Source organism: Haliotis asinina, chromosome 12 (assembly GCF_037392515.1).
Source record: "Haliotis asinina isolate JCU_RB_2024 chromosome 12, JCU_Hal_asi_v2, whole genome shotgun sequence".
Lineage (NCBI taxonomy): Eukaryota > Metazoa > Mollusca > Gastropoda > Lepetellida > Haliotidae > Haliotis > Haliotis asinina.
The window spans coordinates 18,202,824-18,229,674 of record NC_090291.1 but is presented as its reverse complement, the minus strand read 5'-3'; the positions used below and the strand labels follow the sequence as shown (position 1 = coordinate 18,229,674).

General features: G+C 38.3%; 1 protein-coding gene across 1 annotated transcript in view; it reads left to right on the top strand.

Annotated features, from left to right (window-relative positions):
• The window catches only part of LOC137257399 (uncharacterized), a 35,638-nt gene extending 9,719 nt beyond the window's left edge, over positions 1 to 25,919 (top strand). Inside the window, exons 3-8 of the mRNA XM_067794731.1 lie at positions 14,771 to 14,848; positions 15,938 to 16,094; positions 20,882 to 20,922; positions 23,270 to 23,319; positions 23,913 to 23,994; positions 25,770 to 25,919. Of these exons, the coding sequence (XP_067650832.1) occupies positions 14,771 to 14,848; positions 15,938 to 16,094; positions 20,882 to 20,922; positions 23,270 to 23,319; positions 23,913 to 23,994; positions 25,770 to 25,919 (558 nt within the window). The remainder of the gene's footprint in view (positions 1 to 14,770; positions 14,849 to 15,937; positions 16,095 to 20,881; positions 20,923 to 23,269; positions 23,320 to 23,912; positions 23,995 to 25,769) is intronic.
• The last annotated feature ends 932 nt before the right edge of the window (positions 25,920 to 26,851 follow it).

The following is a 26,851-nucleotide window of genomic DNA, read 5'->3' as shown; positions in this document are numbered from 1 at the left end:
ACGAAATTTTATGAATTTCAATTCCGATAATAGGGAAGATTACAACGAAATATTTTCAATTCATGACTCCAAACTGCTCTTGACCAGGCTCGCGATACTGCTACAGGAGCTGATAACATCCACTATCAGCTGCTGAAGCACTTGCCAGAATCATGCTTAGAGACCTTTTTGAATATTTTTGATGAGATTTGGACGTCTGGAAAGTTTCCTTCTACATGGCGTGATGCTGTTATTGTCCTCATTGCTAAACCTGGACGTGATCATACCGATCCTTCGAATTATCGATCAATTTCATTGACAAGCTGTGTTTGCAAGACCATGGAACGCATGGTTAATAATTGTCTCCTTTTGGCATTTAGAAAATAACAATCTTCTTACAGATATTCAGTGTGGTTTCCGCAAAAAAACAAACGTACCATCGATCACTTTAATCAACAAAGAGCATGCTTTGTCTGTTTTCTTTTGGATCTCGACAAAGCATATGACACTACATGGAAATACTGCACTTTAAAGGATTCACATGGTTTTGGATTGAGAGGTCGTTTACCTCTGTTCATTTCAAACTTTCTAAATGAAATACAGTTTCAAGTCCGAGTGGGCTCTACATTGCCTAACCGTTATAATCAGGACCAGGGTGTCCCACGAGGCAGTATTTTGTCCGTTACTTTGTTTAGCATTAAGATTAACAATTTAGCAAAGGTTTTACACGATTCAATTGATGGATCACTGTTCGTGGATGAATTAATATTTCTTGTCTATGAACGACAACTGCAGATTTGCTTAAATAAGATTGATAAATGTAGGTTGGAAAATGGATTTAAATTTTCAAAATCAAAAACTAATTGTATCCACTTTTGTCGAAGGTATAAACCTCATATAGGCCCAGAACCATATCTCGATAACACACCATTAAAGTTGTAAAAGAAGCGAAATTCTTGGGTATAATTTTTGATGAGCATTTGACCTTTCGACCACATATAAAATATTTGAAAAATAAATGTCTGAAGGCTCTTGATTTGTAGAAACTTGTCTCTAGTTCAAAGTGGGGAGGGGATGAGAAAACCCTCCTTCAACTGTACCGAGCTCTTACACGATCCAAACTTGATTACGGCTCCATCGTATATGGTGGAGCCTGCAAAAGCAGCCTTGAAGCTTTAGATTCTGTGCATCACCAAGGTCTAAGACTTTGTCTTAGATCTTTTTGAACCTCTCCCATTGACAGTCTTTAAGACGAGGCCGATGAGTCTTCTTTCAAACATCGTCGTATCAGACTCTCTTTGCAGTATGGGCACCCGTGGCGAGCCACCTCCTCGTGGTGGGTGCTGGGTAACGCTAAGTGCTCGCCAACCCCCCGTTGTGGACCCGGGGGCATATTTGGTCCACCAACCCGTTTGCCGTGGGTTGCGGCCCTGTGTCGGTGGAGAAGGGGATCCTGGTGGTTGAGGGCATAGGAGCAGGACCAGTGTTCCTATTGCTCAACACACCACTTTGGCCCTGACTTCACCTAGACGGGTGGTAGAATGGGCCCGGTTCTATCAATCGGCTGGTCACGCCAGGCCCTGTGCATGGGGATTATTTTTGCACATTTTCATTGTACTGTTGGGTCTTGGGTCTTGTTCAGAGTCAGATTTTATTTCTCTGCATCGAGGAAATTGCCTAGAGTCCTATGCCAGAAGGCGGTGGCTCATGGGCCAATCTGGTGATGTTGACTGCTGAATTCTATATGTCTTTGGATTATTGTTATGGGCCGAACCAGCCTGACAACTAATCTTTTGGACAAATATAGCTATTCATGTCATATTTACTGGAGTATACCACCCCTGTATCCCTGGTGTTAGCATCCTGGAGATCCGGTGCAAATTGACACCGTCCTTGTTGACACTCCATGGTGGGTGGGGAGCAGGGGTGCTGAATTCGTATGTTATACCATGTCTCAATACAATTCACCTGGTTCCTGCAAAGCAACTAAACGCAGACATGTAGATGTGCTCTCGTCTGATGAGGAGGTAGCTCCAGATATTTCTGATTCTTGGCCACGGTTTATCACAATTGCATCAGTTGACGGAAGTCCTTTAAAACTAAACCCGTTTGCTATCTCACTGGGCATTAGAGGTGTCTGTGGAGATGTTAAGAATGTCACACGACTACGGACTGGTGCCTTACTAGTGGAGTGTTTGAGGAAACAACAATCAGTCAATCTGTTGGGTTTACAACAATTTGTTAATACTCCCGTTGTTGTTTCAGTGCACAAGACACTGAACACGAGCAGAGGCATTGTGAGAGATGTTGCTCGCTGTCTTTCTGATATGAGCGAGGAGGAAATTGCTGTTGAATTAAAATCTCAAGGAGTCACACATGTAAAACGTTTTTCCAGAAAAGCACAAGATGGTGTCTTTGTTAGAACCAACACCTATCTTTTCACTTTTTCTCAACCTGTAATACCTAAATCACTAAAGGCTGGATATTTCAACATCGGGGTGGAGGTTTATGTACCAAATCCACTCCGATGTTTTAAGTGTCAAAAGTTTGGTCATGGTGCTAAGTTCTGCCGTTGCACTGGAGCCCATGATAGCTCTGAGTGCACAAATGACCTCAAATGTGCTAACTGCAATGGTGATCACATGGCGTCTTCTAAATCCTGTCCATCGTTTGAATTTGAAGCCCAAATCTTAAGAATTAAGCACACAAACAACATAACCTACCAAGAAGCAAAAAAACTAGTACCATCTCCTGCTCAAACATATGTAAAAACATATTCCGCAGCAATTGCATCCTCCACTCGAGTTTGTAAGACAGTCTCCGTGTCATGTCAGACCGACATCTCCTGGGTCAAGGATGACCAGACTGTACTGCACCAACCCTCTGACATATCTCAGAAAAGTAATATGAAATCAACCACTTCACAAACAGACAATCCTACTCGTGATGTACCATCTCACTCCATGGAAAGTACACATACCGATGATGCAACTTTAACTAGAAAAGAGAAAAAGAAAGTACAGAAAAGACGAAAGGCGCTCACTAACGTGGAGACGCCCACTCAAGTTCTTGCATCTGTTGAGGTTCATAACTCGTATGAACCTCTGGAGATAGACGTTCCTCCTTCACAACCAATTCATAGGAGTGAACACTCCTCCCAATCACGATCTCCAGTTAAGCCTCCATGAACACTTCCAATACTATTATTCAATGGAATTGTAGGGGACTGAAGAACAATTTTAATGATATACATTTACTTATACAAGATTTTAAGCCATCGGCATTTTGTTTACAAGAAACATATTTTAAAGAAAACGATCACATCGATATACGACAGTATACTCCATATCACTGCTTTTCTCCTCCTGGGCCGAAAGCAACTGGAGGTTCTTCAATATTAGTGAGACAGGGCACCATTCACAGTCCTGTTCCTCTAAATACCCATCTTCAAGCCGTTGCTGTCCGTGTAACGATGCACATTGTTTTTACATTGTGCTCTCTCTATCTTCCTCCTTCCTTTTCTGTGCAGCCTGGCGATCTGCAGGCACTTTATGACCAACTTCCTAAGCCCTGTATCATCATGGGCGATATGAATGGACACAATCCCTTGTGGGGAGGTACACATACAAACAGCAAAGGTAACATACTAGAACATTTTATTTCTGCCAACAACATCTGTCTCTTTAATGATGATTCCAATACTTATTTACATCCTGGTACAGGAACATATTCTTCCCTTGACTTATCAATTACTGACTCTACTCTGCTGGGTGAGTTTGAATGGTCAGTCCATGACGACTTGTGTGGAAGTGACCATTTTCCAACTATTCTTAAAGCTATATGTCCATCTGACGTCCCTCCTTTGTCACGAAGGAACTTTACCAAAGCTGACTGGCTTTTGTTTGAATCACTTTCATCCAACAGATTGAAGCCTGAACTGTTTATGGGAGTTCCTGACCCCGTCCAACTCTTTTCTGATGAACTGAACAAAATAGCCGATGACTGCATTCCAAAGTCCTCTACGATTCCACACATACGAAAACCATGGTTCAACAACGACTGCAAACAGGCTAGGAAGGCACGGAAAAAGGCTGAGCATTATTTCCGTCGCCACCCTATGGTCCATAATTTGAACAAATTCAAAATATTAAATGCAAAAGCACGACGTATCTTCAAACAAAATAAACGTCAATCTTGGCGAAACTATGTGTCGAAAATCAATTCGCGTACGCCGATATCAAAAGTATGGAACATGATCCAGAGAATCAAGGGCAAGGGTTCACAATCTAGCATTAAACATCTTAAAGACGGAGACCAAATATTAACTAGTAAATCTGACATTGCAAATAAACTTGGAGAAACTTTGGCCAGACACTCTTCCTCGTCGAATTATGTACCCCGGTTTCAAAAGTATAAAAACCAACAAGAAAGGACACCTATCAATTTCACTTCAGATAATGGGGAAGATTACAATGAAGTATTTTCGATCCATGAGCTTCGTACTGCTCTTGACCAGGCTCATGATACTGCTACAGGAGCTGATAACGTGCATTATCAACTCCTGAAGCACTTACCAGAATCATGTTTAGAAACGCTCTTAAACATTTTTGATGATATTTGGACGTCTGGAAACTTTCCCTCGTCTTGGCGAGATGCTATAATTGTTCCCATTCCCAAACCTGGACGTGATCATACTGATCCTTCCAATTATAGGCCCATTTCACTAACTAGCTGCGTTTGCAAGACCATGGAGCGCATGATAAATAATCGACTTGTTTGGTACTTGGAAACCAATAACCTAATAACAGATATACAGTGTGGTTTCCGTAAAAACAGAAGTACTATCGATCATTTGGTGCGTTTGGAGTCTTTTGTTAAGAATGCCATAATTAATAAACAACACGCAGTGTCAATCTTTTTCGATTTAGAAAAAGCATATGACACAACATGGAAACATGGGATTTTAAAAGATTTACATGATTTTGGATTACGAGGCCGTTTGCCTCAGTTTATATCGAACTTTTTAAATGACAGACAGTTTCAAGTTCGAGTGGGTTCTAACCTGTCTGACCATTATAGTCAGGATCAAGGTGTTCCGCAGGGTAGTATATTGTCTGTCACATTGTTTAGCATTAAGATCAATAGTTTATCCAAGGTTTTAAACGATTCAGTTGATGGATCACTTTTTGTGGATGATTTTAATATTTCTTGTCGTGGTAAAAATATGCATACCATTGAACGGCAACTGCAGTTATGTTTAAACAAAATAAATAAATGGTGTTTAGAAAATGGCTTTAAATTTTCAAAGTCCAAAACTAACTGCATACATTTTTGCCGCAAATACAAACCGCATAAAGACCCCGAACTGTATTTAAACAATACACTTATCAAAGTTGTAAAGGAGGCCAAGTTTTTGGGTCTTATTTTCGACTCCCACTTGACGTTTGTGCCGCATATTAAATCACTTAAGGCCAACTGTCTGAAGGCACTAGATTTGTTAAAAGTTGTTTCAAATTCTAAATGGGGAGGAGATCAAACTACCCTGCTTAACTTATATAGATCACTTATCCGTTCGAAACTAGATTACGGATCCATCATATATGGTGGAGCTTGTGAAAGCAACTTAACACTTCTAGACTCTATCCACCACCAAGGTCTAAGACTTTGTCTTGGGTCCTTTAGAACTTCTCCCGTTGACAGTCTCTACGTTGAGGCTGATGAACCATCTCTTGAGCAGCGCCGTATAAAGTTAGCTTTACAGTACATTACTAAATTATACTCTAATGAATCTAACCCTGCCTATAACTGTGTTTTCAATCCCCTTTATGAGGATTTATACAACAAAAAGTCTTCTCTTGTCCCGCCCCTAGGACATAGAATTAAACCCTTTCTTTCTTCTGCCGGCATTGAGCTGGAAAACATAGCTCCATCCCGTCTTCTTTCTTCTCCTCCTTGGCAGTTGGTTAGACCTCAAGTCGACCTAACATTAACTTCATTTAAAAAATCAGAAACTAATGAATTACAATATAAACAAGAATATAATCAATTAAAAATTAAATATAGCAATTACAAACCCTTATTTACAGATGGTTCCAAAGACGGTGGTGCAGTAGCTTGTGCCACTGTCATTGGATCAAGAACAATATCTTCTCGAATTCCAAATAACAGTTCTATTTTTACTGCAGAAGCGAACGCCATATTAACAGCTCTCAAATATATTCAAAGACACCCTAAACATGACCAATATATTATCTTTTCCGACTCTCTTTCTTGCCTTCAGGCCATCAAAAATATTTCTTGTAAACATCCACTTTTAATAGAAATAATTGAATTAATTAATAATCTTGCTACTGGCCAATACGACATCGTCTTTTGTTGGTTACCAAGCCATGTAGGCATTTCTGGCAATACAATGGCTGATCTTGCTGCCAAGGCAGCACTGAAGAAACCCGTGACTCCACTTCTTATCCCATACTCTGATTATAAAGCTACAATCAGATCGTACATCCGAGACCTGATGCAAAAGAGGTGGGACACCCAAGTGGGTATGAATAAATTACATGCAATAAAACCTTATATTGGTTATACCCACTTGGGTTGTCAGTCCAGATTTGAGGAGGTCATTCTGAGGCGATGTCGTATTGGCCATACACGATATACTCATGAATACCTTTTGAAAGGTGAGGATCCTCCGTTCTGCATCCCTTGTGATGAAAGAATCACAGTCAAGCATATCCTGCTTGACTGTGTAGAGTATTCCATCACAAGGGATCAGTATTTTAACTCACGAACTATGCAGGATCTTTTTACTCATACCAGCTCTCATTTAATTATTGCCTTCTTAAAAGAATTAGATTTGTTATCAGAATTGTAAATAGATAAATATTTTATTATTGGTAGTCTAGATTAATAACTGAGATTGTTAGTGGCTGTGCCCTCGAGGGGGGTTGAAGTATTGTAAAATTATTGTCCTCCTGAGAGGGTACGTAAGTCCAAAACATTCTATGTAAATTTAGTACGACCAAACTTATAATCGTAGTATATTTGTTGTTTTTAATAATGGCTAACTTTCAGTATAATCGCCAACGGCTGAGGGGATGGTGTAAATCCATCTGGGGTCCACGCAGGTAGCAAAGGTACTGTAAGTCCCCATGGCCCCTAGTATGGTGATCTACCTTTGTTGGCGATCTGCAGCCCGTATTTAATGTTGTATTGTCCGAATAGTGGTAATTGTTTTAACTCTCCACACTAGTTTTAATTGTAAATGTGATGCTCTAGTAGTTTTACTGTCCTTTGACGACAGGATTTTATAATGTATACATATTTCATTTCAGTATCAAAATGTTCTCGTCACGATATGGCTGAAATATTGCCAATGTGACGTTAAGTATTAACTCACTCACTCTTTGCAGTATGTTACCAAACTATTTTCCAATGAGTCCAACCCTGCGTACAATTGTTTTTTCAATCCTCTTTACGAGGATCTGTAGGACAAAATATCTTCACTTACACCGCCTCTTGAATTACGTATGAAACATTTCCTTTCTCCTGCTGGCATTGAGCTACAAACTCTAGCTCCCTCCCGCCTTGTTTCGTCTCCTTGGCTAGGCCAGAAGTTGACCTAACCCTGACGACATTTTAAAAAATCGACAACGAATGAATTTCAATATAAACAAGAACATACCATAATCAAGTAAAAAGTAAATATGATTGATACAAGTCCATATTTACAGATGGATCCAAGGATGGTGGTGCAGTGGCTTGTGCCACTGTCACTGGATCCAGAACAATATCTTCTAGAATACCAGATAACAGCTCTATTTTCACAGCAGAAGTCAACACCATGTTGACAGCTCTTAAGTACATTCGAGGGCAACCTAAATATAGACAATATGTAATCGCTTCTGATTCTCCTTCTTGCCTTCAGGCGATCAAAAATCATTCTTGTAAACATCCACTTTTAATAGAAGTTATTGAATTATATAAGGATCTTGCTACAGGCCAATTCGACATCGTTTGTTGGTTACCTGGCCATGTTGGCATCTCTGGGAACACGATGACCGATTTTGCTGCTAAGGCAGCACTTAACAAATCTGTGACACCATTTCTCATTCTATACTCAGATAACAATGCTACAATTAGATCTTATATCCGTGATCTGATGCAAAAGAAGTTGGACACCTAGGTGGGTGTAAATAAATACAATAATAAAAAACACAATTGGAGAATTAATCTAGATCTATAGTAAAATTATCGTTTTGCAACTCGTGGACACGGTGCATGGATCACGTGTTTCTTTGGTTAGAGACCGCGCAGGCAGCAGAAGTACTGTAAGTCCCCATGGCCTCTGGTATGGTGATCGGCCTTCAGTTGTTGGTGATCTATAGCCTGTTTTTATATTGTATTGTCTGAAGAGTGATATTAGTTTAACTTTTCATGCTAGTTTTAATTCTTATTGTGATACTCTAGTTGTTTTACTGTCCTTTGTCGACAGGTTTTTTACCATATACATAAATTCCATTTTGCAAGAATTTTCTGGTCACGATATGGCTGCAATATTGCCGATGTGACGTTAAATATTAAGTCACTCACGCACTCAATTCTTTCGTTAATACGATGGTTCAGTATAAATAAGATATCAATGTTGATAAAGAAAATTCACACAAGCACAGCAAAGATAAGAAGGATTCCAGATTTCCGGAAACCTACAAGAAACTGGGTAATGTCAGAGTCATGTAGGTTTCCATTCACGGAAACCATGATTGTTTGTACCCTGCAGTTTCCTGTTGCTGACACTGACCACGTTACTTAGTTTCAGCGACTGAAAACGTTCGGAAACAAATAAGGTTCGTTTCCAGAATTGGAAACTGACAGTAAAGTATCATTGTTAGTTAGTATCATTGTTAGTTTCCATTGCACAAAGCAACTGAAAACCGGCATTGGCGGTTTCCATTAGTGAGAACTTGAATTAAAAGGACTGGAGAAAAATACATTCGACACCAAATGTATATCCAGAAACGTACAATAACCTACTTTAAACTTCTCATGTGTTGTATAGAGTTTCAGGCTCATGATCGTAGTGTTTCTCTACAACAGAAGTTATTGTCATATAAAATTATACTAATTTCAGGAAAACGGAAACCTCCTTGAAAGAATATGCCATCCTAAGATTCTTTACGCTTTGCTTGGTAAACTTACGGAAAACTCGAATTTGAGATTTGACAGTACATATAAGTATACATGAAATATAGTCTGCCAAAATAATTTGGCCTGTAATTTGGCCTAGTTTTACCATGAGTTCCCTTTTTTGTTTTTTGTGAACCATATGTTATCGATTTTATTCTTTTTGTTAGTTTGTCACAGATACCTGTGGTGAGACATACTTTCATCACCTTTTCGCAAACGTCTGTTACTATGGCTGTTTGGCAGCAAGTCGTATGTCAGAAAAACCTTAGTAGATGCGAGTGAGATTATATACTGTCCTTGAAGCCAGCGGTGGTTATCCACAATTGTTTAGAATATCTATAATAAACATTAGCCAGATATTTTAAGATAGGTTTCTATCATAATTTAGTTTCATGTTCTATATTTTTGCCTTATAACACTTGCATAATTCATTAATTGTTACATTTATATGCCATTTCAAACCTCTTAAAGAAAGGCTGGACCTGCTTTTGAAATGGCTTTAATTTCTGTATACGTTATAGAGTCCCTAAAACATGAGTGGATCATATTTCTCATACATTTACATTGATCGTGACTTCATACACGTTGTCTGTCTCTGTTGGAAGAACGTAACATCGAACAGAATTGGAGAAGAATAATATGATTTTGGTGAATGCTACAACAAAAAATAAAAATACAATACAGATAACAAACTAACGTTACACGAAAACTATTAGTCTATGACCATGTTTGAGGAATGTGTCCATCAATATCAGCCCGAATAGTGATATTACTCATTGTTGAATGATATGGCTGAAATATAAATGTTAAGTTAAATATTAATTCACTCACTCACTCCATCAATATCCACTAGTGAGTGAATGAGTTAATATTTAACGTCACATCGGCAATATGTCAGCCATATCGTGACGGGAACATAACACTGAAATGGAATATATGTGTATTAGAAAAGCCTGTCGACAAAGGACAGTAAAACAACTAGAATGTCACAGAAAAGAATGTAAAGCTAGTACTTATACCTAAAACAATTTATCTATAGAGGACAATACAATATAAAAATGGGCTATAGATTGCTAACAACTGAAGGTAGATCACCATAGTAGGGACCATTGGGACTTACAGTACGTTTGCTCCCTGCATTGACCCTAGCTGGATTTACATCATTCCCTCAGCGTTAGCAATTTGGGAAATCTAGCCATACAATGAAAATACACTTCTTCTACGATTAAAGACCTCTAAAGTTTGAATTTACTTTGAATGTTTGTGGACTTCTCAGTTTTACAGTACTTTAACCCCCTTTAAGGATACAGCCACTACTAAGCATAGTTATGAATTTAAACTTCCCATAATAAAATATTTATTTATTTACATTTCAGTTAATAAATCTACTTCTTTCAAAAATGCAATGATTAAATAAGAACTTGTGTTATTAGAAAAGGTCCTTCATAGTTTGTGAATTAAAATACTGATCCCTTGTGATGGAATACTCAACACAGTCAAGCAAGATAAGCTTGACTGTGATCCTTTCAGCACAAGGGATGCAGAACGGAGGATCCTCACCTATCAAAAGGTATTCATGAGGATATCTGGTATGGCCAATACGACATCGCCGCAAAATGACCTCTTCAAATCTTGACTGACATCACAAGTATGTTTAACCTACATACGGTTTTATTTCATGTAATTTATTTATACCTACTTGAGTGTCCCACTTCTTTTGCATCAGATCATGAATATACGATAGTTGTAGCTCTATAATCAGAGTATGGAATAAGAAGTGGAGTCACATATTTGTTGAGTGCTGCCTTGGCAGCAAGATCGGCCATTGTGTTGCCAGAAATGGCTACATGGCTTGGTAACCAACAAAAGACGATGTCGTATTGGCCAGTAGCAGCATTATTATACAATTCAATTATTTCTATTAAAAGTGGATGTTTACATTACAGGTTTGTAATTGCCTGGAGGCAAGAAAGAGAATCGGAATAGATAACACTGTTTATGTCTAGGATGTCTTTCAATATATTTAATAGCCGTTAATATAGCGTTTGCTTCCGCTGTGAAAATAGAACTACTATCCGATAATCTGAAATATGTTGTTCTGGATCCAATGACAGTGGCACAAGCCACTGCACCACCATCCTTGAACCCATCTGTAAATAAAGATTTGTATGTATTATAGTTACTATTTCATTGATTATATTCTTGTTTCATTTGCTTCTGATTTTTTAAACCTCGTCAGTGTTAGGTCAACTTCGGGTCTAACTAACTGCCAAGGAGGAGATGAAAGTAGACGAGAAGGAGATATATTGGGCTAGCTCAATGCCGCCAGCAGACAGAAAAGGTTTCACTCTAAGTCCCAGAGACGGAACAAGAGAAGACTTTTTATCGTATAGGTCCTCATAAAGAGGATTAAAAACACAGTTAAATGCAGGATTAGCCTAATTAGAATCTAGTTTTGATATATACTGTAAGGAGTGGTTTATCCGTCGTTGAGTAAGAGATGGCTCCTCGGCCTCGACGTAAAGACTGTCAATAGGAGAAGTTCTGTTGGTGGATAGAATCAAGTATCATGAGGTTGCTTGTACAGGCTCCACCATAAACGATGGAGCCGTAATCAAGTTTAGCACGGATGAGAGATCTGTATGTGCGGATTTACAGAGGACTTAGGAATAGTTTCATCACCTATATGTTTTAGTTTGTCCGAGAACATTTTAATTGGATCAGGTATATCCATGAAAAGGTCTGATTAAGTTTCTTAAGGCAGGTGGCCTGAAATAAGGGCCAATTGGTCTTTGAGAAATTCCATCTTGTTACAGGCGGGTCATGGGAAGGGTTAATTGCTGTAAATACTGTTGGACAATGGTCATTACCACAAAGATCATTATGGACTGACCATTCAAATTCATTATAGACGTTTGAATCAGTGAGTGACAGGTCTAAGGAAGAATATGTTCCCGTTGCAGGATGTAAATATGTGTCAGAGCCATTCGCTCTGAATATACATACATTATTATCAGATATAAACTCTTCAATAACTTTCCCTTTTCTGTTGGTATCAGGGCTTCTCCAATAATGGGTTGTGGCCATTAAGATCACCCATGATGATACAGGTGTTTTGGTAATTGGTCAAATAAATCTTGAAGGTCAGTCTGGTGAAGAATGGAAGATGGCAAGATATACAAGGAACAAAGAGTAAGGGTTATGTGTAAAGTAAGACGAACAGCAACAGCCTGAAGATTGGTTTTAAGAGGAACAGGGTTATGGATAATGCCATGTCTCACCAATATGGAAGATCCACCAGTGGCTTTGTCACCTGGAGGTGAAAAAGAATGATAAGAATAGCATTTACACAATTCAAACTTATCACTTTGATTCAAATGGATTTTTTGAAAACAAAATGATGATGGTTTAAAGTCCGGTGCTAGTAATTGTACTTCATTGAGTCCTCTGCAGTTCCACTGGATTAAGGCGTTATTGTTCATTTTATGGTAGGTGTTAGTACTGGGGACCGACTTTTCCCCTTCCGAGGCGAACTGCTTCTATTTTGCGCACAGGATGAGGAGAGACGTTCATGTCTTCCAAGAGTTGAAATTTACTGTAGATTTGTACAGGGTTACGTGATCCTTTTTGTACTCTATCAGATTTTTGTCTATAATCTACTTTATGGCAAGGAACTTTCACTGCAGAAGATACTGTTTGTGAGTCAGTCTGGCAAGCTGATGTTGCACGATTCTTATCAACAGTAGAATCTGATGTACTTAAAGTATGTTTGTCAGCTTTAACCCAGGTGATATCTGTCTGACATGAAACAGACAGAACAGATTTAGCATGAGGGCGAGCAACAGCAGTAGAGTATGTTATACTTGATGACTGAGGCGAGGCTGCATTTACTAAACGTTTTGCCTTATGATAGGTGACATTCGTTTGAGTTTTGATTTTGATAATTTCATATTCACGTTTCCAGGCATGACATTTTGGAGAAGACAAACGGTCAGAACCTTCGTGATCTTCTTCACCAGATCTGTAGCATTTTGCACGATTCCTGCAAGATTGGGCACTGTGACCAAACTTTTGATAACGATTGCTCCATTTCGACATTACAACATCCAGCTTTGATATACTTCGGGTGTTTCGGTTATGAAAATGAAATCAAATAAGTGTTTGTATGTAAAGTTTCTCCATTTTTCTTGAAAGTGAATCGTTTGACATGAATGACTCCTTGATTTTGTAGTTCAGTGGCGATTTCTGTTTCACTTATGTGGGCAAGCCACCCGTCTCTGTCTCTCAAGAAGTCTTTGCTGCTGTTCAGAGACTTGTGTGGAGAAACAGATACTGCAGTATTTGCAAGCTGTTTAGTAGCTATGTGGGTAGCTTACTAGTTTTGCTGTTTTACACTCTATGAGGAGAAACCCAGATCTAATTTTTGGAACAACTTGAACATCACCAACAAGTCCATGAATTGCTTTTGATGTGGCCTCATCAGAGGACAAACACTCATCTAGTGCTCGTTTATGTTTTTTGGGTTGAGCCATGGTTAATAATAGAAAGTTCACCATCATAGCTCCCCACCTTCCAATGAGTATCACATGGAAAATGCTATACACCGGTGGCTCTCCGACTGGCAGCACCAAGGATATTGAAAGGATATCGAAGTCAGGACCAAAGTGATGTATTAGGCAATAGGAACACTGTTGCAGGCCCATAATGCCCTCAACCACCAGGATCCCTTCCTCCACCGACACAGGGCCGCAACCCACGGCAAACGGGCTGGTGAACCAAATATCCTCCCGGGTTCACAACGAGGGTGAACGTTACACAGAACCCACCAAGAGGAGGTGGCCTTTCACGGGTGCCATCCCGGATGTTATGGAGGTTGATATTATTCATCAGTTGACTGGTAACAGCTTTCTCCACAAGAAGAAAACGTCAACTTAGAAACTGGACTCTAGTTTTTGAGTATATTGGTATCAAGTTTGGAATTCCTTAACAGTGGAGAAACAATAGCATCTTTCAAACATGTAGGGAAAACACCTGCTCTTATTAATAATATCTGTTAAGACCGGAAGTAAATGATCGAGATTGTCAAATTAAAAATTGCTTGGAATTGGATCATACAAACGTGTGGTTTTGTTGGATGATTTGATTAGCGTCAGAACATCATGTGGAGTACAAAGTGCAAAGTCTCTACGAGGAGCAACATCACACAAGGTTTTATAGAACTAAATGTCTGGCTGTTGATACTCCCTGAGAAGTTTTTTGATACCCAGTATTTCAAATAGTGTATCTCTCCTGTTAATTCCTAGCGTATCTTTCTTGTTAATTCCTACGTCATACATTGTGTGCTTTACAAACATAATTCCAAGTACGGTCAATGCAATACCAAGACATTTGTTTGCTCAAACATCAATGTTGAGTGTGTTTCTCCCTCTGACACTGGGCGCTACAACACAGTGTTGGGTAAATTAATCCGTTTGGTTAGAGGTTGTCCGTCAGATTTTTACGTTCAACATACTAAGACGAGCGCAGTTTCCTATCAAAAAGTTACTAAGAACCAATATGTACTCGTACGACATATTTCTCACTGCGCAGATATTCATCCTTTCAGCACTGTGGCTTGTACAGAAATAAAAAGCATGCTGGAGCTTTTGTGTGTAAAGAGGATGAAAATGGTCAGTTTGACATTGTAAGTATTTCTCCAAATTTATTGTATTACTATCAGTCCTTTTCGACCAGTGCTGGACAGCGTTTTGCCAATTGTCGTGTCTCCTTTTGTAATCACATAAGCTGTCCATATAGGGAAACACCCGAATCAATTTGCCATTGTTTATATTTCTGATCCAAAGATGGGCTAAAATATTGTAAATATATTGTCCTTCTGAGAAGGCACTTAAAGTACGAAACATTCAAAGGAAATATATACTTACCGGATATTTTTAACGTGATATTTTGTCATTTTAAATTATGACTAAATTTGAATTCAATCGCTAGCGGTTGAATTGCTGATATAAATCCGACTTGGGTCCATGCAGGTAGCAACGGTAAGCCCCTAGTATGGTGATGTATAGGCCGCTGTTGGTAAGCTATAGCCCGTATTTACATTGCACTATGATGGCGACATAATTCTAAGAGCTGATACATTCTAGTAGGTTTTCTGTCCTTTGACGACAGGCTTTTATGTCCTACATTTATTGATTTTAATATTCATTTATAAACTCTTCTCACCTCGGTATGGCTGAATTATTGCCTACGTTACTCGTAATATCAATTCACTCAGCCATTCAACTGAAGACATACTTCTAAAAAGTCAAATTTATATATTGCAACATCACCACACGCAGTTGTATCAGATGTATATTAAGATTACAAACATAAAGAGATGAAATAGTATCGATGATCCCATGACCATTATTATCATTAGAATTCACCTTCTGAGAGAATGAGTAAGTTAAAATTTACAGTCACATATTTGCAATATTTTAGCCTTTTTGTGACTTATAAAAACCTTTGTCTTTTTGTACTGTCAGAACATTTCCGAAACGTTTCCATTTGAAGAAAATAGATTAGATATTTAAACCTACTATTTTTTCAAGGATCGAGGTGTGTAAATTCAAATAAGGATGACAGCTTGTTGGCAAGAATGAGATCATGTGCAAGTTATCTCTAAATTTCTGTTTTCATTGAGGTCCACTTACATACATATGTTAAGGAAAAACACAAACACTTAATCAGTCAGTACACCTTAAGTTAGTTGTTCTTTTCAATTACATCACAGATGGGCACAATGCTGATTCACGGACAAAGGTACCGCTTGTGGCCAGCAGAAACAGCCATGGCTAACAAAGCACATGTTCACGTTTTGAGACACGAAGAAGAACCTGAAAAGCCAACAATGGATTATCTTATCAGAAATACCTCTACAGTGCACAGCGGTAAGAGACGAATATATGTGACCAATGGAGAAACTTTATGCCTGGACTTTCATGCATATATTTTATGTATAATGGTCATTTCTCACAGTGTGCTATTGGATGTAACATTGCAATGAATGACTTGTAAATGGTGAGATATACATGTCGGTAGCTTCTGACTTACTCCTTAAAAGTCAAACAAGGTGAACGTCTGAGCAATCTTAGTCATATCATGTTGTTATACTGTTCAACTCTTTCTTTCATGTAAGACTTATAATGACATAAGTTGAATATCCCTAATTTTCTTTAACGGTGGATATACAATGGATAATATTACAGTAAGTAAGAGGTCTTCATCCTCAGGCAAAGATGTTATTAATAATTCGTTTTGAAAAAAAAAAATTCAATGGTCATTTCCGATGAAGAAAATACTCATGTTATCAAGGTAACAGCATTTGCAACTACGAATTATCTCGTAGCTATATTCTAAAATAGATTCCGCATATTGGCAAAAAAGCCGCAAGAAACAATCTCCTTCTGGTGGTAACAATGAATCCATAAAATGTCTAATTAAGAAACTGTTATAACCAATAATACTGTCATCGACCTGAGATGGGAATCCATGTTATGACTTTACTGTGGGACATGGTATTTCTTGAAGCACTTTTTCATAGACACAGTGCTGGTTTCTCTGGAAAGGTGTCTCACGTCTGTGACCATGCAACAAGGTTTGGTGGGTTTCTGCTTGTAAATTCCCAGTGGATGGCAGGATGGTGTGCTGACAGAAAACTTCAGTGTCTTGAACTCCTCCTGGAGTGCGACCATGTACCTCATCAAGGAGAAGCGACATCTCTAGGAAGTTGAGGACGATCATCTTGTACCACCGGATCTTCTTCCGTGGAGCTAAATAATTGGACTGAATCTGATCTGTCTATTCCAGCTATGCCTTGGTTGCCGTTCCAAACTGTGTTAGACTTCCCTGACATTACTATTATGAACATGAACCACCTCCATGCAATGCGTGGTGTTGACCGTTAGGGCGCGATGTATGTCTTTCTATTTAAAGACAGCCTCATTTCAGACCGTTTCCATACAAGTTCCCTCTTCATCAGCTCGTGCTTGACAACATCCTTGGGGTTTTCTTTCTGTCATGGTTAAACGTCCCATAGACTAGTCTGACCTGGCAGTCATCTGTTTCACAAGACTTACAGAATTTTACTAGTTGGCTGGATACAGGACATGTTGCTTGTCAAGATAGCCATCCGTCCAATCAAGCAGTTGCCAGCTGACCCAGGTCAAAATCAGTCAGATTATCGCCAATGTATACTCACACACTTCACTTCAACACACATCTTTGAGACTGACACAGTTCATAAAGTGTCATGCCCTACTTATGACGTTTGTTCTTGAGTGAGTGAGTTAATATATCAAAATACAAATGAATTAACAGCACATACATTGTAAAACCCTGTCAACGAAGGACAGTAAAACTAGCTAGAATATCACAGAGTAGAGTGTAAAACTAGTGAATAGACCTAAAACAATGTATCTATAAAAATGAGCTATAGCTTGCCAACAACTGAAGGTAGATCACCATACTAAGGATCACGGGGACTTACAGTACATTTGCTTCCTGCATGGACCCTAGTTGGATTTACATCATCCCTTCAGCTGATAGCAATTTAGACAAATGTAGCCATAAAGTAAAAACACACATACTCTACGATTATAAAGCTGGAAAACTGAAATTTACTTCAAATGTTTTGGGATTTACGTACCCTCTCAGGAGGACAATTATTTTACAGTACTTCAACCCTCTTTGAGGGTACAGCCACTAACGATTTGAGTTACTAATTTAATCTTCCAATTTTAAAATATTTATCTGTTTACAATTCAGGTAACATATATAATTCCTTTAAAAATGCAATAATTAAATGAGAGCTAATATTGCTAAAAAGATCCTTCATAGTTTGTGAATTAAAATACTGATCCCTTGTGATGGAATACTCAACACAGTCAAGCAAGATATACTTGACTGTGATTCTTTCATCACAAGGGATGCAGAACGGAGGATCCTCACCTTTCAAAAGGTATTCATGAGTATATCTCGTTTGGCCAATACGACATCGCCGCAAAATGACCTCCTCAAATCTGGACTGACAGCCCAAGTGGGTATAACCAATGTAAGGTTTTATTGCGTGTAATTTATATACACCCATATGGGTGTCCTACTTCTTTTGCATCAGATCACGAATATACGATCTAGTTGTAGCTTTATAATCAGAGTATGGAATAGAAAGTGGTGTCAAATATTTGTTAAGTGCTGCCTTGGCAGCAAGATCAGCCATTGTGTTGCCAGAAATGGCTACATGGCTTGGTAACCAACAAAAGACGATGTCGTATTGGAAATAACTTTTAACCAAAAAAGTGCCTTCAGACATTTAGTTTTATGGGATTTAATGTGGGGTAGAAAAGTTAAATGTGAGTCGAAAATAAGTCCCAAAAACTTGGCCTCCTTTTCTACTTTGATGGGGGTGCCATATAAAAATAAATCTGGATCTTTATGCGGTTTATACTTTCTGCAGAAATGCAAGCAATTTGTTTTTGATATAGAAAATTTAAACCCGTTTTCAAGTGACCATTTTTCAATTTTATTGAGACAAATTTGTAATTGCCTCCCGATTGGTTGCATATTTCTAACTCTACAAGAAACATCGGAATCATCCACAAATAGTTATCTATCTACTGAATCACCTAAAACCTTAGAAAGACTATTGATGTTAATACTAAATAAAGTCACAGACAAAATACTGCCTTGTGGAGCACCCTGATCTTGATGAAAGTAGTCTGACAGGGTTGATCCCACACGTACTTGGAACTGTCTGTCATTTAAGAAAATAGATATAAACTGAGGTAAGCGATCTCTCAACCCAAAAGAATGTAAATCTTTTAAAATACCATGCTTCCAAGTAGTATCATATGCTTTTTCGAGATCAAAAACGATTGATACTGCATGTTGTTTTCTAATGAAAGAATTTACAACAAATGATTCCAAACAAACCAAGTGGTCAGTTGTACTTCGGGTTTTATGGAAACCACATTGTATATCAGTAATAAGATTGTTGGTTTCCAAAAACCAAACCAAGCGATTATTTACCATTCACTGATGGCTTTACAAACGCAGCTAGTTAAGGAAATAGGTCGGTAATTTGATGGATCTGTATGATCCCTCCCAAGCTGTTGAAATGGAACAACTATGGCTTTTCGCCATGAAGAGGAAAAATGTTGCGTTATCCAAATATGGTCAAAAATGCCAAGTAACATTTCGAGGCATGATTCTGACAAGTGGTTTAAGAGTTGGTAATGGATATCATCAGGTCCTGTTGCAGTATCGTGAACCTGTGATAGCGCAGTATGAAGTTCATGTAATGGAAATACCTCATTATAATCTTCACCATTATCAGATTTAAAATTCACTGTTTTCTTCTCTTGGTGTGTTTGATAAGTCTGGAATTTTGGATGATAATTTGAGGAGGACGAATGTTTAACCAAAGTTTCACCCAACTTGTTTGCAATATCAGATTTTTCAGTTAGTATGTTATTATAATTTTTGAGATGCTGAATACTACTGGATTTGGAACCCTTGCCTTTAATTTTTTTATCATATTCCATACCCTTGACATAGGAGAGCGGGAATTTATTTTGGAAACGAAATTTTTCCAAGTATGACGTTTAATGTGCTTAACCTTTCTTCGAGCTTTAGCGTAACTGATTTTTACATTATTTACGTTATGTTCAGTGGGATGAAGGCGAAAATATTTCTCTTCTTTCTTCCTCTTTTTCCTGGCCTGTTTGCATTCATCATTAAACCCTGGTTTACGGATGTGCGGATTTACAGAGGACTTAGGAATAGTTTCATCACCTATATGTTTTAGTTTGTCCGAGAACATTTTAATTGGATCAGGTACATCTATGAAAAGGTCTGGTTGAAGTTCCTTAAGGCAGGTGTCCTGAAATAAGGGCCAATTGGCCTTTGAAAAATTCCATCTTGTTACAGGCGGGTCATCGGAAGGGTTAATTGCTGTAAGTACTGTTGGAAATGGTCACTACCACAAAGATCATTATGGACTGACCATTTAAATTCATTATAGACGTTTGAATCATTGAGTGACGGGTCTAAGTAAGAATATGTTCCCGTTGCAGGATGTAAATATGTGTCAGAGCCATTCGCTCTGAATATACATCAATTATTATCAGATAGAAACTCTTCAAGAACTTTCCCTTTACTGTTATGTCCATTGAGTTCACCCATGATGATACAGGGTTTTGGTAATTGGTCATACAAATCTTGAAGATCATTCTGGTGAAGAATGGAAGAAGGGGAGATATACAAGGAACAAAGAGTAAAGGTTATGTGTAAAGTAAGACGAACAGTAACAGCCTGAAGATTGGATTTAAGAGGAAAAGGTGATTGTTCTTCATTAAAATTGGTCTTATGTCCTCTGCAATTCCATTGGATTAAGGAGTTCTTGTTCATTTTGTAGCAGGTGGTAGTACTTGTTAATTTTGCAGCAGGTGGTAGTACTGAGGACCAACTTTTCTATTTCACGCATGGGGATGAGGAGAGACGTCCATGTCTTCTAAAAGTTGAATCTTGTTATAGATTTGTACAGGATCACGTGATACCTTTTCAACTCGATCAGATTTTTGTCTTTAATCTACTTTTTGACAAGGATTTTTCACAACAGGAGATATTGTTTGTGATTCAATCTGGCAAGCTGATGTTGCATGTAGTTTATCAACAGTAGAATCTGATGCAATTAAAGTGTGTTTGTCAGCTTTAACCCAGGTGATATCTGTCTGGCATGCAACTGACAGAACAGATTTAGTATTAAGGCGAGCAACAACTGCAGAATATGACTGGGGGGAGGCTATATTAACTAAACGTTTTGCCTCATGATGTGTGACAATCTTTTGGATCTGGATTTTGACAATTTCATATTCACGTTTCCAGACATGACATGACTTTGACGAAGACATATGATCTCAAAGACAATTGACACATTTTGGAGTACACAAACAATCAGAACCTTCATGATCTTCTTCACCACATCCGTAGCATGTTGCACGATTCCTCCAGGATTGGGCACCGTGACCATACTTTTGACACTTGTAACAACGATGTGGGTTTGGAATATACTGTTCCACTTCGATGTTACAACATCCAGCTTTTATGTACTTTGGGTGTTGGGGTTGTGAAAAATACATTAGTATGTGTTGGTATGTGTTTCTCCATTTTTCTTAAACGTGACACCTTGGTTTTGCAGTTCAGTAACGATTTCCTTGTCACTCATGTGGGCAAGCCACCGGTCTCGATCCCTCAAAATGCCTTTGCTACTTTCAGAGACTTGTGAGGAGAAACTGAAACTTCAGTATTTGCAAGCTGTTATGTGGCTATGAGGATAGATGATTGTTTTGCTGTTTTACACTCTATGAGGAGAAACCCTGATCTATTTTTTCCAACAGCTTGGACATCACCAACAAGTCCATAAATAGCTTTTGATGTGGGAAACGGATTCAATTTTAGTGCTTCACCATCAGTCGAAGATACAACCAAAAATCTACTCCATGTATCTGGATATCTGTCTATGATATTTTCCTCATCAGAGGACAAACACTCATCTAGTGCTCGTTTTATGTTTTTTTGGTTGAGCCATGGATAATAATAGAAAGTCCACCATCATAGCTCCCCACCCTCCACCGAGCATCACATGGACAATGCTATACACCAGTGGGTCTCCGACTGGCAGCACAAAGGATACTGAAATGCAATACTCCAGCAGAAGATTAATAGAAAATTAATCGATGCACCAGATTGGCCGATGAGCCACCGCCTTCTGGACATAAGACTCCAGGCAAAGTTCATAACATCAGTTTTCAAACCTAACAGTGTTATGTGAGTGAAAAGACAAAATCAACTTTGTGCAATTACATAATACACGCACAGGACTTGGCGTGACCAGCCGATTGGCTGAACCGGGCCCATTCGACCACCAGTCTGGGCGAAGTCAAAATGGTGTACTGAGGAACACGGTTGCAGGCCCCTATTGCCCTCAACCATCAGGATCCCCTCCTCCGCCGACACAGGGCCGCAACCAACGGCAAACGGGTTGGTAGACCAAATATTCCGCCGGGTTCCGCCGGGATGAACGGCTTTTAGCGTAACCCAGCACCCACCATGAGGAGGTAGCCGTTCACGGGTGCCTTGTTCTTGATATATTGCTGGAATAGCAACCTCGCCATAGAAACATAGATTCATCGTTGGAGAGTCCTTTCCAGGGTAACATATATGGTGCTTTTACAACTCTGAAATGATCGAGAATAGACTGTATTTTGCACATGCAATCATCATTAGGAGTGCCTTTTTTAAGCCGATATCGGATTTCAAGTGGAGTTGTGTGTTTTGGCCTAACTGGCGACATGGTACATCTCGATACCAGTTTATTACGCGAGACAATATGACATGAAAGTATTGGCAAGGTACCTTCAAGACGATTATCATCAAGAAATAATGGCGATACGATATGTATCACAATAATTTACAATGAACTAAGCTCAGTAGAGTTCTGATGGATAAATGAGTGAAATTTTATCTGTTAGCAATTAAGCAGCAGACCGATTTAATTCACACACAAAGAACATCTTCATTAAGTTCACAATCTCAGTATTGTCTCAAAGGAGAAGAACTTTAAGTGAATTAATGCCTGCCATTTGAAAGTCATCATGTATAACTTGAGATTTTCCTTCAGAAAGACAGGTCTATCAACATGAGCAGCTTTGTGTAGTCACAACGTCCCGAGATGCGAGGAGGGGTCTTTCTGATGGGACCGAGGTCCCTGGGCTGCACAGTTACTTACCAGCAAGGTTTGACAGAAATGTATAGAAGGTATTTTCATGCGATGGAGGAAAGTTGGAGAGACTGTATGTACAAGTCCATTTCAACATTGGCAATATCTAGCTTTGACCGTAAAGGCGCATACTCCGGACTAGTGATGCAAACATCCCCGAGTAAGTCAGGGAAGACAAGGGCCTCGATACCAAATTAGTTGAATTCGTGAAACTTTAAAGCTTGTGCATGCATATGTTTATGTTTATATCTTTCAGAAAGATTTGCCCGTAACACTCCGATGACACAGACCTACGCAGTTGAAGTTTTGATGCACAGCGATTATCAAGATATCATCAAGTAAGGTACATACATGCATTTAAGAAAGTCAGGAACGTAATTCTCTATAATCTCTGCCATTAAGTTACAAAAGTGATATAAATGCATCTGTGCTTGGTTTCGTCTAAATATTCAAGCTACTACCAGCGATTCTTTGAAGCTTTAGAGCTTTTGCAACCTTATTTGTACTTCGTGGAACTCTTACTAGTTATGTTGCATTGATGTTTTGCGGAAGTGAGATGATGCTGTGCATTGATCAATATATCGTTTAATCATTTCTTCCTCACAGTAGAGTGAGTGAGTGAATATTTAACGTCACATCCTCGCAGTAGAATCGTAACATGAATTTTCCTTAATGAATGAGTCCTATAATTATTGAATATATCATCAAGACGATGATTATAGTTCGGCGTATATCTGTTTGTCTTCAAAAGCATACAAAATGAATGTTCAGGCAAGGATATATTGCATTTACCTGCAAATGTCCACATATATATTTTTTATCATTAGGAAATGATTGTTAATTGAATACAAAAGCAGAAAAAGCAATAGTAAAATATATTTAGCTTTTTCAAAATGAACATGTAAATAGTTTCGTTATCTTTATGTTCCAGCTTTCAGCAACGTTTTGGTTTAACGACCTTTACACAGACAACAGATATGATGATTCTTTGGTATTCAACGATTGCCGAATTTGTAAGATATGTTCTTGTGATATTACATTTTTGTGCTTTCGGGTGTTGGGCTGAACATTTAATCTGACTAACTTATATGTTCCTGATTTAAGAAAAACGCATCCTAATAAGACAATTGAGTTTTCAATATATTTTGGACATGTTGAAGTATTAATCAGTGACTAAAATGCACTTCAACCATTTGTTGTTTAACAATCAATTTCCTGTTGCAGTTTGACTTTGATTCCTTTTCACAGTTTTAAGTATTCAAGACCATATCTCTAAAACCATAAGCAAATTTCCATGATTTTTATCACACATAATGCAATGTTTTGTCATCACGTGTGGTTTTACTATTATATATTTCCGTTCCCATGGCAACATCCGTGTCAGTGAGTGAGTTAATATTTAACGTCACTTCGGCAGTATCTCAGCCATATCGCGACGAGAACACTTAAATGAATACTTAAATGAAATATATACATATTGTAAAAATCTGTCAACGGAGGTCAGTAAAACAACTAGAATATCACAGTTTGATTTAAACCTAGCATGAAAAGTTAAAACTAATATCACTATTTAGACAATACAATATAGAAACAGGCTATAGATAGCCAACAACTGAAGGTAGATCACCATGCTACGGACCATGGGGACTTACAGTACCTTTGCTACGTGCATGGGCCCTAGCGGGATTTTCACCATCCCTTCAGCCGCTGGCGACTGTACAATATGCTAGCCAAAATTAAAACAGCAAGAATACTACGATTAAAAACCTGGTAGACTTAAATTTACATCGAATGTTTTGGGACTTACGTACCCTCTCAGGAACATCCGCGTGCCTTTGACTAATACTATAGTGTATTTCAAACAAACATGTTCCGTTTCCGACTTAAATGGTATTGTTTTGAATGCCTAGTTACTATTCTTGTATTCGGAAGGTACTGTACGCCCCCATGGTCCCTAGTGTGGTGGTCCCTACCTTCTGTTGTTGGCGATCTACAGTCTGTTTTTATATTGTATTGTCTAAATAGTGCTATTAGTTTTAACTTTCCATACTAGTTTTGATTGAAATTGTGATATTCTAGTTGTTTTACTGTCCTTCGTTGACAGATGTTTCCACATGCATATATTTCATTTAAATGTTCGCGCCACGATATGGCTGAGATATTGCCGATGTGACGTAAAATATTAACTCACTCACTCGTGTATTCGGAGAGAAAGATTGGATCAAATATCTCTCATCAGGTTGGACTTGAAGCAACAGGGAGATAATTATTTATTTCGAAATTGTCTCTTCGCTTGCATCTTCCAATCTGCTGGGCATTTGTTGTTTTCATAAAATCAAGTTCATTGTAACATGGACTGCGGAATATGTTTACTCACACAAAAACAATGCTAAAGGGTAAGCAACGATTTACATTACAATACGTATAGTCAATGATCTGAACAGATTTCAATACACAGTGAAACATACGAAGGATTTCTAAACTTGAGACTTATTGCTTTAGGTTTACAATCATCCATGGTGCTGAAGCCATTGTCCTGTATTTCACAAACATAAACATGTTTAGTAGATTTATTCCCTGCCAAACACGTGTGAGGAATGGCAACTATTTCAAAGAGAGGTATTTCCAATAATATAAGTTCGAAACTTGACCTTGCCATTCCCTTCTTTATCGTGACAGTACCAGACACTGACATTTTACTCATACATCCCACACAGTTGTCTCAGTGACAAGGATTTGTTTATTGTTTCTCACTTGAAAGGGCATTATTTGTCTTATCTGTTTCCAGTTAACTTTGTCATATGAGACCATCGTGGAGGATGATCCTCTTCTAAACGTCACTGTAAAGACTACTGGAATTGTCATCGCATCGGTATGTCATTCTCCTGCTTGTTATGTTAATATGTTGATTTGCAATTTTGTTTGTAACATAGCTTGAAAGGAATCAGTAAATAAGATGCTACCGTGGATACGTGAAATGCTTGAATTTGAATTTTTGGCAAATGCGTCTTATCTCACGGCGCTTCACTGCGCACATATACAACACTGCCGAACTACTTCAGCTTGACCACCAACATGGCTAATATCAACACAACAGACAATACAAAATCTATTTAAATGGGACAAAATGCAATTATATGATTAGGGAAACTGACAATAATTTTACCTTTTTCATTATAAAACCTCAAAGTCAACTACAATACACGACCCCAAACAAAGAAACACCTTATATAAATCAGAAAGCCTTTGTAAACAACCCCAAACATAACGAAACACTTTATATAGATCAGACAGCCTTGTAAAATATATAGATCAGACAGCCTTGTAAAAATACACTCCTATCTATACAAAATATGCATCGAGTAAACATTTGCCAACCTGGTAAATGGTATTTTACTGTTTCCGTTTAGAATGGGAAATACAGAAGAAAACGGCGAGGCTAAACACCGAATTTATGTCACGTACACTGACACTCTCCCCCTTGAGGAAAAAAAAGTTTCGTAGAAGCTTTCGGTTACAATCATAGCAATAAGAACATAATAACATGACAAATAATGACGAGTAATATGAGAAACATTTTGCAGAATTACCATGACAAAATGCAGATGCATACATACAGCATCATCAAGTCATCATACATTTATACCCTGGAAATTGCATCAGCACAAACATTCTCTTCGCCTTTGATGTATTTAATCATACGATTGAACCCTTGCAAGGTCAAACTTTCTCCTCATAAGTCTCTGGTTCTTGTTTTTCAATTTGTGAAGAAAGGTCAAGGGATTTTGATCAGTAAAAACTTCAATTGGCAAAGTGGTGGTACCAAGGTAAACTTCAAAATGCTGTAAAGCTAACAAAAGACCTAATGTC